The sequence below is a fragment of the Oncorhynchus kisutch genome, linkage group LG11 (assembly GCF_002021735.2).
Source record: "Oncorhynchus kisutch isolate 150728-3 linkage group LG11, Okis_V2, whole genome shotgun sequence".
NCBI classification, from domain to species: Eukaryota; Metazoa; Chordata; class Actinopteri; order Salmoniformes; family Salmonidae; genus Oncorhynchus; species Oncorhynchus kisutch.
This window is the reverse complement of record NC_034184.2, coordinates 71,214,013-71,232,458: the sequence shown is the minus strand read 5'-3', so window position 1 is coordinate 71,232,458 and position 18,446 is coordinate 71,214,013. Positions and strand designations below refer to the sequence as shown.

Sequence of the window (18,446 nt, the reverse complement as noted above, 5' to 3'; positions counted from 1 at the left end):
TTTTAGTTTTTGATACCTGTAGTTTTTGCCTTTTAGTTTTTGATACCCCTAGTTTTTGCCTTTTAGTTTTTGATACCCCTAGTTTTTGCCTTTTAGTTTTTGATACCTCTAGTTTTTGCCTTTTAGTTTTTGATACCCCTAGTTTTTGCCTTTTAGTTTTTGATACCTGTAGTTTTTGCCTTTTAGTTTTTGATACCCCTAGTTTTTGCCTTTAGTTTTTGATAACAAACACAACAATTTTACATCTTTAATGTCTCCCATTTTGTGAAATGAATGGTTGTGGGAAAATATTTCGCTGCAAAAGTGGTTAAATTGACAGATATTGTGACACACCCCCTAAACTCAAAACATGCAGAATAATGTCTGGCTGGACGGGGATGGGCCACATAAGATCATGTAACCTAATATTGCAAGCTCTAATATAGCAAAAATTTGAATACAAGTAGTCAGTTGTCTGCCCTACATACACAAACAAACAGCATTAGGAGATCTTAATGCTTCTTGGTAATATAGACCTGTAAACACAGAGATGCAATAGGTGGAAATATCAACTACAAATGATTTATGATGAATGTAAGCTTTACTTTTGGGTAGCTGATAAATAGACAACTTCAGTTGACATTCAGTGCTTGTTGGTCCTGCTAGACAAAAATACACATAGTTACATGTTTTTTGATGATGTAGTTATTGTAATCTAATGGGCTTTAAGGAAAACAAGTGGGCTGAAACAACGAAAACTGTCATTTATTTTCAGTCAAAGGGTCCTCTGTAGATGTTATGTTAAGCTTCTTGCAATTACGTTAGGGGACCCCCTAGATTTGACTGCCACGATACCATTAAATGGTGGTTTAATCAGCTGTATTTACATGTTTTAAATGAGACATCTTTCAAATTTGTGTACTCTACTTATGACCTGTACTCAATAATATTTTTGTCCAATACAGCTATGTTGGGTATCCAGTAGGCCTGCCACAATGACACTCAAACACCATCGTCTGGATATAGAAAAGGCAGCTGACTGCTTGGCACCAACTGTGTTATAACCTGTACCTCCAGGATTGGGCTCTTAAGTCACCTCCTTATTATTAAGAAGTAAGCTTTGATTCATTGCTAGTCCGAAAAGGCTGCCTGAATCCAACATGACCTTCCGGTGGCTCGCTGCTTTTGTGATGCGCATTGGGACGTTGTCGTGCACTCTTATGCTGTTTGGGTTGAGCTGTCTGCCCTGTCCTCGATAGGCCCATGCCACCATCAGTCCTCCCCTCTGGCAGTTACTAGAGACAGAGACATGTCAGGAGGCCATTCACCAGCCAAGATGCCATCTGGAAAGTGCTGCTGTGCATTGCCCTTATATGTACCTATTTTGTTACCACCAATGGCTGGCCAGCCCATGTGACACCTGAAGAATGAGCTCTCATGCTGGGGTGACTCATGCATTGATCTGGGAAACTGTGCACTAATCCCAACACCCCTATAAGGACATAATGGCATATTTGGCAAACAAGAGGTCCCTTAGGATGGTAGGACTTATAGAAAGATGCTGTTTGTCATTGTGTATGGTGGCTGTGGATTGACTGGGGGATAGTGGTCTTTATGCCCCCTGCTTGATCAGCTCTACCACCTCTGCAACCCCTTTTTACTTTTCATCAAAGGAATTATTTTCAAATATATATGTTACTGGGGCTGTGCTCATAACCAACGCTTCATAGTCTATGACCTACACTCTAAGTAACCTCTAGGAAACCTGAGGTCACCCTCAGGTTCTGTCACTCTCCTCATGTCCTGCTGGTCCTGCCCCCAGACCCTAATCACAACCAACTACCCAGAGTAAATATTGGCCAAATAATCATCCTACATGACTTCCAAAGGAATATAAAGGAACATGTAGGACTTTACCTGCAGGACTTTTTGCCACATTCAACATAACAAACTCTGGTCACGCTTTATTTGGATAGGCCCATCTGCTCTACAGATGGTCATACTATCTGCAACTGCTTGCTAAGGTTAGGGTTAGGTTCAGAATAAGGTTAAGGTTAGAGCTAGGGTTAGTAGATGGTTAGTTTAAATGTTTCTGATTAGTCTGTAGAGCATCTACAGATGGACTAACCAAATAAACTGTTACCAACACTCCAACCACATGTCAGTTAGGTGTTGGAAAGATCTAAGGGAAGGTCTGTTTCTGACAGCTCTTTCACAGACTCTCTTAAACAAGTGGACAACCAACCATTCCACTACTGGAGTAGATTAAGATGTTACTGGGATCCCCATTAACCAACACCAATGACTACAGCTAGTTTTCCTGGGGTCCGACACATTTTTTATTTTGTTTATTTTATTTCACCTTTATTTAACCAGGTAGGCAAGTTGAGAACAATTTACAATCGCGACCTGGCCAAGATAAAGCAAAGCAGTTTGACATATACAACAACACAGAGTTACACATGGAGTAAAACAAACATACAGTCAATAATACAGTAGAAAAGTAAGTATATATACAATGTGAGCAAATGAGGTGAGATAAGGGAGGTAAAGGCAACAAAAAAAGGCCATGGTGGCAAAGTAAATACAATATAACAAGTAAAACACTGGAATGGTAGATTTGCAGTGGAAGAATGTGCAAGGTAGAGATAGAAATAATGGTGTGCAAAGGAGCTAAATAAATAAATAAATACAGTAGGGGGAGAGGTAGTTGTTTGGGCTAAATTATAGATGGGCTATGTACAGGTGCAGTAATCTGTGAGCTGCTCTGACAGCTGGTGCTTAAAGCTAGTGAGGGAGATAAGTGTTTCCAGTTTCAGAGATTTTTGTAGTTCGTTCCAGTCATTGGCAGCAGAGAACTGGAAGGAGAGGCGGCCAAAGGAAGAATTGGTTTTGGGGGTGACCAGAGAGATATACCTGCTGGAGCGCGTGCTACAGGTGGGTGCTGCTATGGTGACCAGCAAGCTGAGATAAGAGGGGACTTTACCTAACAGGGTCTTGTAGATGACCTGGAGCCAGTGGGTTTGGCGACGAGTATGAAGCGAGGGCCAGCCAACGAGAGCGTACAGGGCGCAGTGGTGGGTAGTATATGGGGCTTTGGTGACAAAACGGATGGCACTGTGATAGACTGCATCCAATTTATTCAGTAGGGTATTGGAGGCTATTTTGTAAATGACATCGCCAAAGTCGAGGATTGGTAGGATGGTCAGTTTTACAAGGGTATGTTTGGCAGCATTTGTGAAGGATGCTTTGTTGCGAAATAGGAAGCCAATTCTAGATTTAACTTTGGATTGGAGATGTTTGATGTGAGTCTGGAAGGAGAGTTTACAGTCTAACCAGACACCTAGGTATTTGTAGTTGTCCACATATTCTAAGTCAGAACCGTCCAGACTAGTGATGTTGGACGGGCGGGCAGGTGCAGGCAGCGATCGGTTGAAGAGCATGCATTTAGTTTTACTTGTATTTAAGAGCAATTGGAGGCCACGGAATGAGAGTTGTATGGGATTGAAGCTTGTCTGGAGGGTTGTTAACAGTGTCCAAAGAAGGGCTAGAAGTATACAGAATGGTGTCGTCTGCATAGAGGTGGATCAGAGACTCACCAGCAGCAAGAGCGACATCATTGATGTATACAGAGAAGAGAGTCGGTCCAAGAATTGAGCCCTGTGGCACCCCCACAGAGACTGCCAGAGGCCCGGACAACAGGCCTTCCGATTTGACACACTGAACTCTATCAGACAAGTAGTTGGTGAACCAGACGAGGCAATCATTTGAGAAACCAAGGCTATCGAGTCTGCTGATGAGGATGTGGTGATTGACAGAGTCGAAAGCCTTGGCCAGGTCAATGAATACGGCTGCACAGTATTGTTTCTTATCGATGGCGGTTAAGATATCGTTTAGGACCTTGAGCGGGGCTGAGGTGCACCCATGACCAGTTCTGAAACCAGATAGCATAGCGGAGAAGGTATGGTGGGATTGGAAATGGTCGGTAATCTGTTTGTTGACTTGGCTTTCGAAGACCTTAGAAATGCAGGGTAGGATAGATATTCTTCTGTAGCAGTTTGGGACAAGAGTGTGAGTGTCCCTTTGAAGAGGGGGATGACCGTAGCTGCTTTCCAATCTTTGGGAATCTCAGACGACACGAAAGAGAGGTTGAACAGGCTAGTAATAGGCGTTGCAACAATTTCGGCAGATCATTTTTTGAAAGAAAGGGTCCAGATTGCTCGGCTGATTTGTAGGGGTCCAGATTTTGTAGCTCTTTCAGAACATCAACTGACTGGATTTGGGAGAAGGAGAAATGGGGAAGGCTTGGGCGAGTTGCTATGGGGGGTGCAGTGCTGTTGACCGGGGTAGGGGTAGCCAGGTGGAAAGCATGGTCAGCCGTAGAAAAATGCTTATTGAAATTATAGTGGTTTATTGGTGGTGACAGTGTTTACTATCCTCAGTGCAGTGGGCAGCTAGGAGGAGGTGTTCTTATTCTCCATGGACTTTACAGTGTCCCAGAACTTTTTTGAGTTTGTGTTGCAGGAAGCAAATTTCTGCTTGAAAAAGCTAGCCTTGGCTTTTCTACCTGCCTGTGTATATTGGTTTCTATTTTCCCTGAAAAGTTGCATATCATGGGGGCTGTTCAATGCTAATGCAGAACGCCATAGGATGTTTTTGTGTTGATTAAGGGCAGTCAGATCTGGAGAGAACAAAGGGCTATATATGTTCCTGGTTCTACATTTCTTGAATGGGGCATTCTTATTTAAGATGGTGAGGAAGGCATTTAAAAAAAATAACCAGGCATCCTCTACTGACGGGATGAGGTCAATATCCTTCCAGGATACCCCAGCCAGGTTGATTAGAAAGGCCTGCTCGCTGAAGTGTTTCAGGGAGTGTTTGACAGTGATGAGTGGAGGTCGCTTGACCGCTGACCCACTACGGATGCAGGCAATGAGGCAGTGATCGCTGAGATTTTGGTTGAAAACAGCAGAGGTGTATTTAGAGGGCAAGTTGGTTTGGATGATATCTATAAGGGTGCTGATAATTTGTGTGAGATTGAGGGCATCAAGCTTAGATTGTAGGATGGCTGGGGTGTTAAGCATGTTCCAGTTTAGGTCACCTAGCAGCACGAGCTCTGAAGATAGATGGGGGGCAATCAGTTCACGTATGGTGTCCAGAGCACAGCTGGGGACAGAGGGTGGTCTATAGCAGGCGGCAACGGTGAGAGACATGTTTTTAGAGAGGTGGATTTTTAAAAGTAGAAGTTAAAATGGTTTGTGTACAGACCTGGATAGCAGGACAGAACTCTGCATGCTATCTTTGCAGTAGATTGCAACACCGCCCCCTTTGGCCGTTCTATCTTGTCTGAAAATGTTGTAGTTAGGGATGAATTTTTGGTGGTCTTCCTAAGCCAGGATTCAGACACGGCTGGAACATCCAGGTTGGCAGTGTGCTAAAGCAGTGAATAAAACAAACTTAGGGAGAAAGCTTCTAATGTTAACATGATGTTAACATAACATTATATTAACATTAGAAATTAACATAACGAAAAAGACAATACAGAAAAAAATACTTAACAATTTACATTTTAAAAACATTAACAAAGACATTAGACTTACACGTATAGTTATTTTTTTAACCTTTATTTAACTCGGCAAGTCAGTTAAGAACAAATTCTTATTTACAATGACGGTCTAGGAACAGTGGGTTAACTGCTTTGTTCAGGTGCAGAACGACAGATTTTTACCTTGGGGATTCGATCGAGCAACCTTTCAGTTACTAGTCCAACACTCTAACCACTAGGCTACCTGCCGCCCCTAGACAGGCATTACTGTTATACATTCAGGCTGAGATAACATTCCAGCTTGTTAATGGGTCTCGTTGGCATTGAAGCGGCATCTGCCTGAATCCAACTGTTGTAGAAATGGAAACTGATCACCTCGCAGCCCTGAATATCCTGCCAGCCATACAAGAAGGATACTGGCCTTGTCGCTGCAGCTTGCCCAGAGTCAGTTAGCTGTGCAAGCTGGTCAGGCCCCAGAACTACAACCACTACTGGCTACTTTGTCTACTCACCCTGTTAGGACACACTCATGTCCTGTAACCTCAAAGACGTTGAATCCACCAAAGACGTTGAATCCACCTATACGCTACTAGAGTGGCTGACTGTTGTATTACAGGTTGCTTTCCTGTTACTTGGTTATGCTACTATGTACTTGTGTTGTGAAAAACATGGACACCATCTAGTTGGCTTCAGCTTTTCATATACAGCGGAGGCATGACAGTGCCACTCACAGTTCTCATACCAAGAGACGTATGAAACCCTTCTAAAATATATCTATCAATTTACCCACTTTTGCAGTAAAATATTTGTACACAACCATCCATTTCATAAAGGGGAGACATTAGAGGTGGGAAAACATGGTTGTGTTTTGTTCTACCTCAGGTAGGGGTATCACAGCCTTGCCACTAGCCTAAAAAAAAGTCACATGGCCATAGAAGGGACACACATCTTCCAAGCTAATGCTAGCAGGTTGCCACTGAGTCTCGACTTTCCCCCAGCCCTCTCTCCTAACCCCATGTTTACCTGCGGTATCTTATACTTTTCACCCATTTGAGCCACACGCCAAAGTGCTCGAGAGAGCAAAATGGTGACTTCTAGAGAGATAATGAAGCAGCACTACTTCAGCAAAGTGTCAGTCAACAGAGCTAAATCCTGAGCCGTATGACCAGCCTGCTACGCCTCAGTAATAAGGCTAAAGCCATGGCCAGTATTAGTATTGACTGGCCGCGCGTAAAGCGGGCAGGTAGGTAATTACCAGGTTATTGGCTCATGCAGCCACCCTCTAATGCTGTCGGGGCATGCACACGGCTGCCCAGTTTAATCACTGTGGAAACAGGGGGAGATGGGTGATTAAAAAGGGAGGGGGGGGTCTATCAGTAGTCAGGACTCGGCCTCGCACCAATGGGCTCCAGGGGCCTGCAACACCATAATGACCTCATAGGAGAGCGGAATGGAACAAGGCCTCTCCCCTTGGCAGCAAGAGAGATGGGAAGATAAGCAGGAGATGGAGAAAGAGGGGTGACAGAGTGAGATTAGAAAAGAATGAGAGAAAGAGAGAGAGAGGGAAGATTGGTGGTAAGTGGACAAAGGAGAGGAGTGTGAACGGAGTGTGAACGATTTGGGGGGAAGGCGAAGAAAACATTTGGGCGACAGACAAAAAATAGAGAAGAAGAAAGAGAGAGAGATTTTGGAAGTGAGACGGGTTAGAAGGAAAATACTCCTAATTCTCCCTCTTCGCTCCTCTGTATCACTGCAGTGCACCGCTCCCGCCCTCCCTGCATTGGGACTTTGGCTGAAGTGCCTTTGGTTCTGGTCCAGATATGGCCGGGGCGGTGGAGTGTGTGTGCCTGCGCGGATGGCAGGTGAATGGGAGGATATGTCATCGTAATGGCTCTGTGTAATGTGGTGTCACGCCGTGTGAGGAACAGGCACCATTGTAAAAGGGTGCCTATGCAAGCGTTATTCAGAGGCTTCCACAGCACAGCACAGCAGCAGCAGCACCGGCCCCGGCACCGGCCCCGGTCACTCTCCTTCCTCCTCTTTGCCATTTTCAATCTTTCTCATTTCACCTCGTGCTGTTTAATTTCCCTTTTCATTCTCTCATTCTCCTCTGTCTCTTTTGTCATGGTTATATTTAACGTTTACTCTTTCCTTTTCTGAAGCTGTCCTCTATTCCCCCCCCCCACCACCCCCTTTCTCACTCTCTCTCGGTTCTCTTCCCACTCTTTCTCTTTAACTTCCCCTTCGTGTAGCTGTTGCCTCCTACTGTGCATATCTTAACGTCAACATTGTTTGTTCTACTTCTCTTAATCTCGGGTTTGTCTTTCATCTTTTCAACCAAAGGCGGCCGACCTATAGTCTTTATGTTGTTAGTTAGAGAACTGGTCGATTTTTAAACTACCACTTGAGAATCTATTGAGTTTAGTGTTACCTAATTGTTTGAGAAACACTACTCTGTCCATCTATCTCACTCAATGTTGTGAACATAAGAAAACATGGCCTCACTTATCTTTTTAGAGAACACTGTAAAAACGGACATCACGCCGGCTGAGGGGCTTGTCAAAGTATTGTGGTATGGATATCTCTTGCGATATGGATATTGGAATGTAATTTCAATTAATTGTGCCGCCTTAATCCGTGTGACTTCATTTACTATACAGTAATTGTAAATCAACATGTTCTCAGTGATTCAAGTAATATTTTGTGCATACTGCCATCAAGTGGCATTGTTGTGAATTACATCCTAACTAATTCTGTGCTACATCCAAGTGTCTGTTTTTAAATGTATGTAAAGTATTTTGTATGTAATGTATTTTTCTTTATGTGTCGGACCCCAGTAAGACTAGCTGTCAACATTGGCGTTGCCTAATGGGGATCCTAATCAAATCCAAAATCAGTCATGGCTGGTCTACTACACAAAGAACATGTGTGTGTTATAACACTCTATCCATCTTGTGAGACGCTGTCCTGTTTCTGAAATACCCATCTTATGGCAAATTGTCATCATTATTGCTATCCCATTAGAACAGCGCAGTCAGCATTTGTGGCTGATAGATACTACCAGTATTGGGCCCATCCATCAACAGTGATGCAGAGTTGCTCCGCTGTGGGTGGGTGTGAGAGTGCGACTTTATCGCCTGCTGTGTGGTTGCTTGTGCGTGAATGTGAGTGTGAACTAGATGGTCTGTGTGTGTGTATGCAAGAGAAAGACACATACACACTCAAATACAACAGCGTGGTGTCTAGCAAAAACTCTGAGAGAGAGCAGACACACAAAGTCTCTGTGTCTCAACCCCATCATATCTCATTCTACCAGGTGTGCTGGTGTAGTGAAGGCCCCCCCGGGGGTGGGGGGGGGGGAGATCCTGCAGTGTCGTACACTGTGATTCGCTCGTAATGTTGACTGAGCAGAGCGCTCAGATCAGAACTCCCACTTGAAACCCACCTCCAGACTCCAGTTCTCCCCAATCCAGCTCAGCCATTCATCAAGAAATGCTCATTTTTCCCCCCTCTCTCGCATTAGTTCCCCTTCTTATCTTCTCTAGTCATACCAGGGGGCATGGCAGGGAATTGAGGTGTGATACTCTATTCTACTCTTGTTTTGTGCATCTGTATGCTAAAGGGGATAAACTACTTTTAAAAAGTTAACAGTTCTTTTGTTTCTCAACGTGAGAAAGTGCAATTTTTTCCACACCCAATTCACTCCAATTATAGAGTCCCCTGGAATCTTCCTGAGAATCGCGAAAACCCCAAAGGCCTAGAATTCCAAACTCAAAAAGTATTGAACCTAGACTACTACACTGATACTAGACAGAGGTGGGCGCGATTGGACACGGAATGAGAGACGATAAGAAGAGTAGTTGTCATCCCCTGTGTACCCCTTCGAAGACCTGAAAGTCTGACCTTTTCACCTGCACCTGCCAAAACAATGGGCTCCTCTTTTCCCCCTCTGTTACCTGGCACAAAATGGCTGCCTTGTTGCGTCACTGTCTCTCTTTTCCAGCCAGGGGTGTAAACTAAGTAGCAGTTGGCTCTATTGTTGATTGAATTGAACTTGGCATTACTGTGCCCACTGTCTCTGTTTTAAAGGTTGTGTTATGACCCGGCAAATGTAGATAAGAGTATAGGGATCACTCTGAATCATTATCAGACCCCGTCTCCAGCTCTCTAACCCAAATCCTATTACCATGGTCTGCCTGTTTTGCCAAGGCAGTGACCCTTGGCTGTTTCTCTAGTCAGATTGAATCTTAATGTTGTTATGACATAAGTACAGGCCAGACAGTGGAGTTTAATGGGAAGAATAGCGAACAGTTTGTTCATCTGGCGTGTAAAGGAGAACAGGGTTGTGTAGGCGGGGGCTATGGATGTTGGGGTCAGGGTTGGTCAACAACAATACACACACACACACACACACACACACACACACACACACACACACACACACACACACACACACACACACACACACACACACACACACACACACACTGCCCCCCGGAGTTGGAATGTATTTACTGTTGTCTCGGTGTCTGTGAATGTCTGGCTGCCGCTGCAGAGCAGTAGAATACCACACCAAGGTCAGGCCTCTTGCCATTGCACGACAGGTATTTGTGATTACACAGATGCAGAGGAATGTTCCGCCCCTGTTTTCTCTCTCGCTCTCCCCATCTTTTATCCTCTGGAGATGATTGTTTCAAGATGTGCGTCACTCCAGGTCTCTAGTCTGGACCCCGTAGCCCCTGAGGTCTGGAATTTTTGCTATCTGGTTAAGCGCCAACAATAATTTCCCCAATATATCAAAACTGAAGTCAATGTCAACATTCACTGCAGTGATTTGTGATGACACGAAGCACCCCTGATTCTTCTGACTGCCTCCCCCCATTTGAGTACATTTATACATTTCACAGGTGTGCTCGTCATAATTCACTTTAGTTTTTGACAAAACTTCCAAGTGGTCGGTAGAATGTGCATGGAAATCTTTATATGGTCACTGTTGATCCTTGAAGGCTTCCGTAGTTCATCTCATGTTGAGGAGACCATAGCGAAACCAGATTTGATCCTGCTGACTTAGTCAGTCGTCGCTCATTTGTGTTTCTTGAAATATCACTGTGTTGATTTAGTTTTCAGTCACTGTGATTTCCTCTGTTGTGTTTTGCAGGAAGTTCTACTACATCACCCTGCTGAGGGACCCTGTGTCACGCTACCTGAGCGAGTGGCGCCATGTGCAGCGCGGCGCCACCTGGAAGACGTCCCTCCACATGTGCGACGGGCGCACGCCCACGCCCGAGGAGCTGCCGCCCTGCTATGAGGGTACGGACTGGTCCGGCTGCACCCTGCAGCAGTTCATGGACTGCCCCTACAACCTGGCCAACAACCGACAGGTGCGCATGCTCGCCGACCTCAGCCTGGTGGGCTGCTACAACCTCTCCACCGTGCCCGATAAGCGGCGCTCGCAACTTCTCCTCGAGTCAGCCAAGAAGAACCTGCGCGACATGGCCTTCTTCGGTCTGACTGAGTATCAGCGCAAGACGCAGTTCCTGTTTGAGCGCACCTTCCGACTGCGATTCATCCGCCCCTTTGTGCAGTACAACAGCACGCGGGCGGCCGGCGTGGACCTGGACAATGACACGGTGGCGCGCATCGAGGAGCTCAACGACCTGGACATGCAGCTGTATGACTACGCTCGTGACCTCTTCCAGCAGCGCTATCAGTACACTCGGCAGCTGGAGAGACGCGCGCACCGCTTGGCACTTCGGGGTCGCGGTCTCGACCCCCGGGATTTTCTCAGAGATGAGGGCGGTATGGGGGGCGAAGGGACAGCCAGGCTGCCCACAGAGGACTACATGAACCACATCATCAACAGGTGGTAGCCCCCACCCACCTAGACACCCACTTTCCTGACCTCCCCATTGTCTTTTATGGTGAGGTTGCATCAGAGTGATTGTTTAGGAAAGTTTAAATTTGGCACTTGTGGTTTGGGAAGGAGACCGTTGCAAAGGATTGGGTGACTTACCTATGGACTTTGCATGAGCCAAGCTGTTGGTTGCGGACCAGATGATATCCCTTCTAGCTCCTGGATGACATAGACGTTTTGGTTTTCTTAGACTATGTAGAGAGGTCAGATATTTGTGATTGGAAGCTCACGATAAACCTGAGTCACCCTCTGGAGTTCTAGAAGCAGCAACTGTCTCTACACTCCTTAGATTTTCCTTTACAAAGTAAACAAACTTGTTTTACTTGCCGTTCTATGTCTTAGCCCACAAGAATAACCTATGTGCTTAATAAGTTGTTTGAGGAGTTTCAAAGCAGTGAGATGAGAAATGACCTGTACTTTGGGCCAAAAGTATTTCAATAGTGTCTAAGCGAAGGACATTTCCGACAAGATATCTTTTTATTTATTCAATTGCTTCTGATCATTTGAAATAGATATTTTTCCAATGTGAGAGACTATTTGGCCCACCTTAATATACAGTATGGCACTTGTAAGTGATATAAAGTCATGATTGTCATAACATACCCATCAATTTGCTGAAAGTTTACTAACATGTATCAAAGTTTAGAGTTATATCTTAATATAAATGACGGATAAACAGATTTTTTTTTACACTTGTATGTTTTTACCATTTTGTCTGAATGTCTATGAAGAGGCCAGTCTCTTTGGTTCCGATGTATTTTAATTCACCCGTTGGATTGTGATCTGGACACTAAACGAGATGTACATGAATGAGAAGGTAAATGATTGACATGAAGGTTTGTTATGCGATTGTCTAGGAACATTTTTGACCACATAATCTAGATACAACAATGGATGCTCAACAGGAGACGGACTGGGGGTCTCATACTGAAGGGAGACACTAAAAACAGGAAACACTGTCGTTCTTATTACTTGTACAAAGTTGTGTGTGTGTGTGTGTGTGTGTGTGTGTGTGTGTGTGCGCGCGCGCTTTTGTTTCTGTGCTTTCCCTTCTCTGTTTGGGATCAAGTGTGTCATTTAAAACCAGAATACAATGAACATGTGTAATGGATGGATTATTAGTCGAGGTTGCCATGCTCCCCAAGATGTGTTTTATTTTTAATAATGCATATTTAAATGTCTAAAAGTGCAACAGGTAAAATATTAAAGTTGAAGAATGGACAGCCTCTTTCCAACCACACTCTTTTTTGTTTGTTAATAATCTTCTTTTTTTTAAACACATTTCTAAATAGAATGATCCCCTGGAGAACGGTGTGTTTAATTACAATTCGAACACAATGGGTATGGACATGATATAACCATTATCATTAAATACTGGTGTATATGGAACATTCATATTTATCCTATTTATAATTCTGCTCACAAAGTCTCCAATCCAGCAGCAAATACTGTGACCCCACAGGCATGGCCAGTACTAAAACCAGGGCCACATCTGAATGTTTTGGGAGTGTTAAAATGCTAAGGGATTATTATTATTATTAAGGAAATGTGGACCAGTGTGTGCAGATCCTGCAAATGACTCATAGTCTTGTCATCAATAGCAGAATGTTTGTTTGAGTGACTTCTACTTATGTCCCAGGGCTCATAAGCAACCATTTCATGGTAAAGTCTACACCAGTTGTATTCGGTGCATGTGACAAAATAACATTTGATTTGATTTGACAGTCTCCAGAGCAGAGGTCAAACAATTAGGTTCCAGAAGATTTCGCTGATGCAAAGTATTTTTTATCTTATTTGGGAAAGGTGTGTGTGTGTGTGTGTGTGTGTGTGTGTGTGTGTGTGTGTGTGTGTGTGTGTGTGTGGACATGTTTAACTATACTTGCACACGAATAGTATATAAACACCATTTTGACCAACTGGTGACATTTTGTTAGTCCCCACAAGAAAAATTGATATTTCTAGGGAGTTTGGTTCAAATTAGGGGTTAAAGGTTACTGTTACGGTTAAGTTTAGGGTTAGGGAAAATAAGATTTTAAATGGTAATCAATTGTGTGTGTCCACAAGGTTAGTTAAACAAGACTGAGTGAGTGAGAATTGAGTGATGTAGGGCATTTGTAAACAAAGTCTCCAGTCTGGTCTGGTCTGGTTTTACCGATATTGTATTATTGCTGTGAGTATTTCTGTTCTTCATGCAGATTGAATCTTCTATTCAACAATAATAATTAAAAAAAGATATTCCTTTGTATTTCAGTCTCTGCTCCTATTCCTTGTACTCAGAATGGACCGGGCAGCATCATTTGTACTCAGAATGGACCGGGCAGCATCATTTGTACTCAGAATGGACCGGGCAGCATCATTTGTACTCAGAATGGATCGGGCAGAATCCTAAAAACAGCTCTGAGATCAACCTCTCTTGGAGCGAGCTACAGCATGTTGCCAAGGACTCAAAGACATGGGAGCACATTGTGGTCATGTCCCATAGGGGATGAAGAGGGTAGAGTAAGTAAGTATTGGTTGTTTCAGTTCACATACAAATTACCTCATCAATGACCCACAATGAAAAGGATGAGGCTGCTAATACATATCATGGAAGCATCTGTATGAAATGTTTTCATAAGTAACATAGCCCGTTTCATTTGATCAACACAGAAGTAATTCCCTTTATGAATAATGTCCAGCCACATTGTGGCCAGATGGAGAAAAAAAATCAGATAAAACATCTTCCAAGTAAGAGACATAGCAGACAATCACTCTGGCCTTTTACCATTTTCTCAGGCAGACCCATTGCCAAGGTAAGTTGACGCTTAAGCTTAAATGAATAATCCGCAGATGAATGAGTTGCTTTGGGTTGAGAACAGGGACTTGTTCTTAAAACCCAGTGTCGTCTGCACAAAGTCAGGAAACAGAAATCAGGAAACGTTCTTAAAACCCAGTGTCGTCTGCACAAAGTCAGGAAACAGAAATCAGGAAACGTTCTTAAAACCCAGTGTCGTCTGCACAAAGTCAGGAAACAGAAATCAGGAAACGTTCTTAAAACCCAGTGTCGTCTGCACAAAGTCAGGAAACAGAAATCAGGAAACGTTCTTAAAACCCAGTGTCGTCTGCACAAAGTCAGGAAACAGAAATCAGGAAACGTTCTTAAAACCCAGTGTCGTCTGCACAAAGTCAGGAAACAGAAATCAGGAAACGTTCTTAAAACCCAGTGTCGTCTGCACAAAGTCAGGAAACAGAAATCAGGAAACGTTTTGAGATTGTGTACAGTTGTGTAGGGTTTGAACAAGTGGCAGTGGAAACGGAGAGGGTTTGTGCACTATCATGCCCTCCCTGTCCCTGCAGAGCCAGGCAAACAAATGGCAACAGCTGGCCAGGTTTAACCCGGGGGGAAATCTGCTCGAGTTGAGCTCCACATGAGGCATAGCTGAGGGCATACCGAGGTCACATTCAATCACCCATTATGTATAATTATTCTCTCCAGAAAAACATTGCATTAACAATGTATAAAATCACTGCCACAAAACACACGAGAGCACCACAGCTGTTCTCTTGGAATACTGGTACTGTGTTCATGTTTTAACTTATCAGAACATACAGTAGAGCAAACCGCTTGATGGGAAATTGGCTAATTTATAGGTGTCATAAACGCTTTAATATTTTCTAGTGTAAGCATGATTTTGATAAACAATGTAAACCTACATTTGTTGTCATATGTAGTGCTTGTGAATGCTATGCGGAGAGAACATCAACATAAAGATGGAATCCGCAGTACAGGGAAACAGTGCCACTGGCTGCCCCACTACATTATTGTTTTTGTAGCAGAGCTGAGGAGCGTCGCGCTGCTCGCCCAGCGAAACAAAAGAAGAAATACATGATTGTGCTCTTCTATTGCTCGTGCAATGATGTCTGTGGTGGAGAACTCTGTTTATTGTTTGCAGTAACATCTTAGTTGGTGTAATATTGCAAACTGACATGTCTGTTTCACCATTAAAGATTCCATCTTTAAGGGTTCTGTTGTTTTTTTCTTCAATTTGACTGTTGAAACATTACTTGAATTTGTTTCCCACTTACCTCACAATTTCAGTTCCATTTTTACAGTTTTCTTTCAAATGTGTGTGTCTCAATTTCCCACTGTGTTTAAAATGAACATGTGTCCACAAACACAACTAGGTGCACTTGTTACTATATCTGACCTCAACCCCAGACATCATGAATGAACTGAATAACTAGTCTTTATACTGATATAGATATACATGTTGTTTCATGTATGAATCGCAATTAATAAGTCAGCTCAACTGGTGGCTGTGTCTGGAGAGAACTCCAACTGGTGGCTGTGTCTGGAGAGAACTCCAACTGGTGGCTGTGTCTGGAGAGAACTCCAACTGGTGGCTGTGTCTGGAGAGACCTCCAACTGGTGGCTGTGTCTGGAGAGAACTCCAACTGGTGGCTGTGTCTGGAGAGAACTCCAACTGGTGGCTGTGTCTGGAGAGAACTCCAACTGGTGGCTGTGTCTGGAGAGAACTCCAACTGGTGGCTGTGTCTGGAGAGAACTCCAACTGGTGGCTGTGTCTGGAGAGAACTCCAACTGGTGGCTGTGTCTGGAGAGAACTCCAACTGGTGGCTGTGTCTGGAGAGACCTCCAACTGGTGGCTGTGTCTGGAGAGACCTCCAACTGGTGGCTGTGTCTGGAGAGACCTCCAACTGGTGGCTGTGTCTGGAGAGAACTCCAACTGGTGGCTGTGTCTGGAGAGAACTCCAACTGGTGGCTGTGTCTGGAGAGACCTCCAACTGGTGGCTGTGTCTGGAGAGAACTCCAACTGGTGGCTGTGTCTGGAGAGAACTCCAACTGGTGGCTGTGTCTGGAGAGAACTCCAACTGGTGGCTGTGTCTGGAGAGAACTCCAACTGGTGGCTGTGTCTGGAGAGAACTCCAACTGGTGGCTGTGTCTGGAGAGAACTCCAAAGAATGATATCATCAAAACACTGCATTGAAAAAAATCTGTGGATTTGGCAGAGAAAGAGAGAGGCTGAGGATATAGCAGGAAGATAACCCATGTAGTATTGTGCATTTTTCGGTTTGCTCCAGAAATGCCATTTTCCTTATACTTCTCATCACATTCAAATGGTGTTAGTGGGGACAGAATTGAATTAGCAGAGAAATTAGTGTATGTGAGATAAAAACAGGTTTACTTCGTAGAAAGCTATATATGCCAAAAGATCAAAAGGGGGAGGCATGTAGCCCAGAGGTTTGAGTGTTGGGCCGGTAACCGAAAGGTTGCTGGATCGAATCCCCAAGTTGACAAGGTAAAAATCTGTCGTTCTGCCCCTGAACAAGGCAGTTAACCCACTGCTCCCCAGTAGGCTTTCATTGTAAATAATAACTTATTCTTAACTGACTTGCCTACTTAAATTTTTAAAAAGACTGCCTCAAAACTAAGACTGCTTTTGTTATGGTCTCAATGATTCAGACTATTTGTGTATTTGGTCTCCCTTGATGAGTGATTCTAACCGTTACATTAATTGAATCAAACACAACAGCATTCCAACTCTGAGCGGTATTTATATCATTGAGCAAAGTATTTATTGACATAACAAAATCGTTTATGTGAGGTGACATAGGGTGACTGCACCAAAACTTTTCACTGAGCCTTGAGTGGATGTTGATTGAATATTGAACTGTTTAACAAAGATTAGGCACTGTCTCCATCTGCTGGCTATATGCTGCCTGTCAACAACAATTCCTGCTCATGTTAGCTGGACATGTCCCCATTTATTGTTTGAGTGAAAGATTAACTTAGAGCCAACATGTATACTGTATAATTACATGTAATAAGCATGTATAAGCAGTATAAACATTTATAAGAGCTTTATATTATATTATTTTTCGATGCTGTACATTTTCAAGTCTTACAACATATACAATTGCATTATATAACCACATACAGTTGAAGTCGGAAGTTTACATACACCTTACATACACCTTAGCCAAATACATTTCACAATTCCTGACATTTAATCCTAGTAAAAATGTCCTGTCTTAGGTCAGTTAGGATCACCACTTTAGTTTAAGAATGTGAAATCTCAGAATAATAGTGGAGAGAATGATTTATTTCAGCTTTTATTTCTTTCATCACATTCCCAGTGGCTCAGAAGTTTACAAATACTCAATTAGTATTTGATAGCATTGCCTTTCCATTGTTTAACTTGGGTCAAACTCGTTGTGTAGCCTTCCACAAGCTTCCAACAATAAGTTGGGTGGATTTTGGCCCATTCCTCCTGACAGAGCTGGTGTAACTGAGTCAGGTTAGTAGGCCTCCTTGCTCGCACACGCACATTTTCTATAGGATTGAGGTCAGGGCTTTGTGATGGCCACTCCAATACCTTGACTTTCTTGTCCTTAAGCCATTTTGCCACAAGTTTGGAAATATGCATTATCCATTTGGAATGGAGGACCCATTTGCGACCAAGCGACCAGGCCTCTCTCATCTTTTTAAGTGGGAGAACTTGCACAATTGGTGGCTGACTAAATGCCCCACTGTACACCCACAGGTACACCTCCAAATGACTAAAATTATGTCAATTAGCCTATCAAAAGCTTAAAAAGCCATGACACAATTTTCTGGAATTTTCCAAGCTGTTTAAAGGCACAGTCAACTTAGTGTATGTAAACTTGTGACCCACTGGAATTGTGATACAGTGAAATAATCTGTCTGTAAACAATTGTTGGAAAAATTAAATGTGTCATGCACAAAGTAGATGTCCTAACCGACTTGGCAAACTATAGTTTGGAAGAGATTTGTGGAGTGGTTGGAAAAACACGTTTTAGTGACTCCAACCTAAGTGTATGTAAACTTCTGACTTCAACTGTATGTACAATGCTACAGGAGTTTCCGTCAGCTGTTCAATTTTCTTAATTTGAAAATATCCCAGGTGTAGCCAATGAGCATGGCAAGCTCATCACCATCATCTTCCTCCTGTGTGCTTTCCCTCAAGGCATTCTCAAGTCTGATCCAGA

The 18,446-nt window shown here is 43.5% G+C and overlaps 1 protein-coding gene across 1 annotated transcript in view; it reads left to right on the top strand.

Annotated features, from left to right (window-relative positions):
* The window catches only part of LOC109899302 (heparan-sulfate 6-O-sulfotransferase 1-B-like), a 104,190-nt gene extending 90,507 nt beyond the window's left edge, over positions 1-13,683 (top strand). Inside the window, exon 2 of the mRNA XM_020494397.2 lies at positions 10,683-13,683. Within this exon, the coding sequence (XP_020349986.1) occupies positions 10,683-11,394 (712 nt within the window). The 3' untranslated portion in view covers positions 11,395-13,683. The remainder of the gene's footprint in view (positions 1-10,682) is intronic.
* Positions 13,684-18,446: the final 4,763 nt, after the last annotated feature.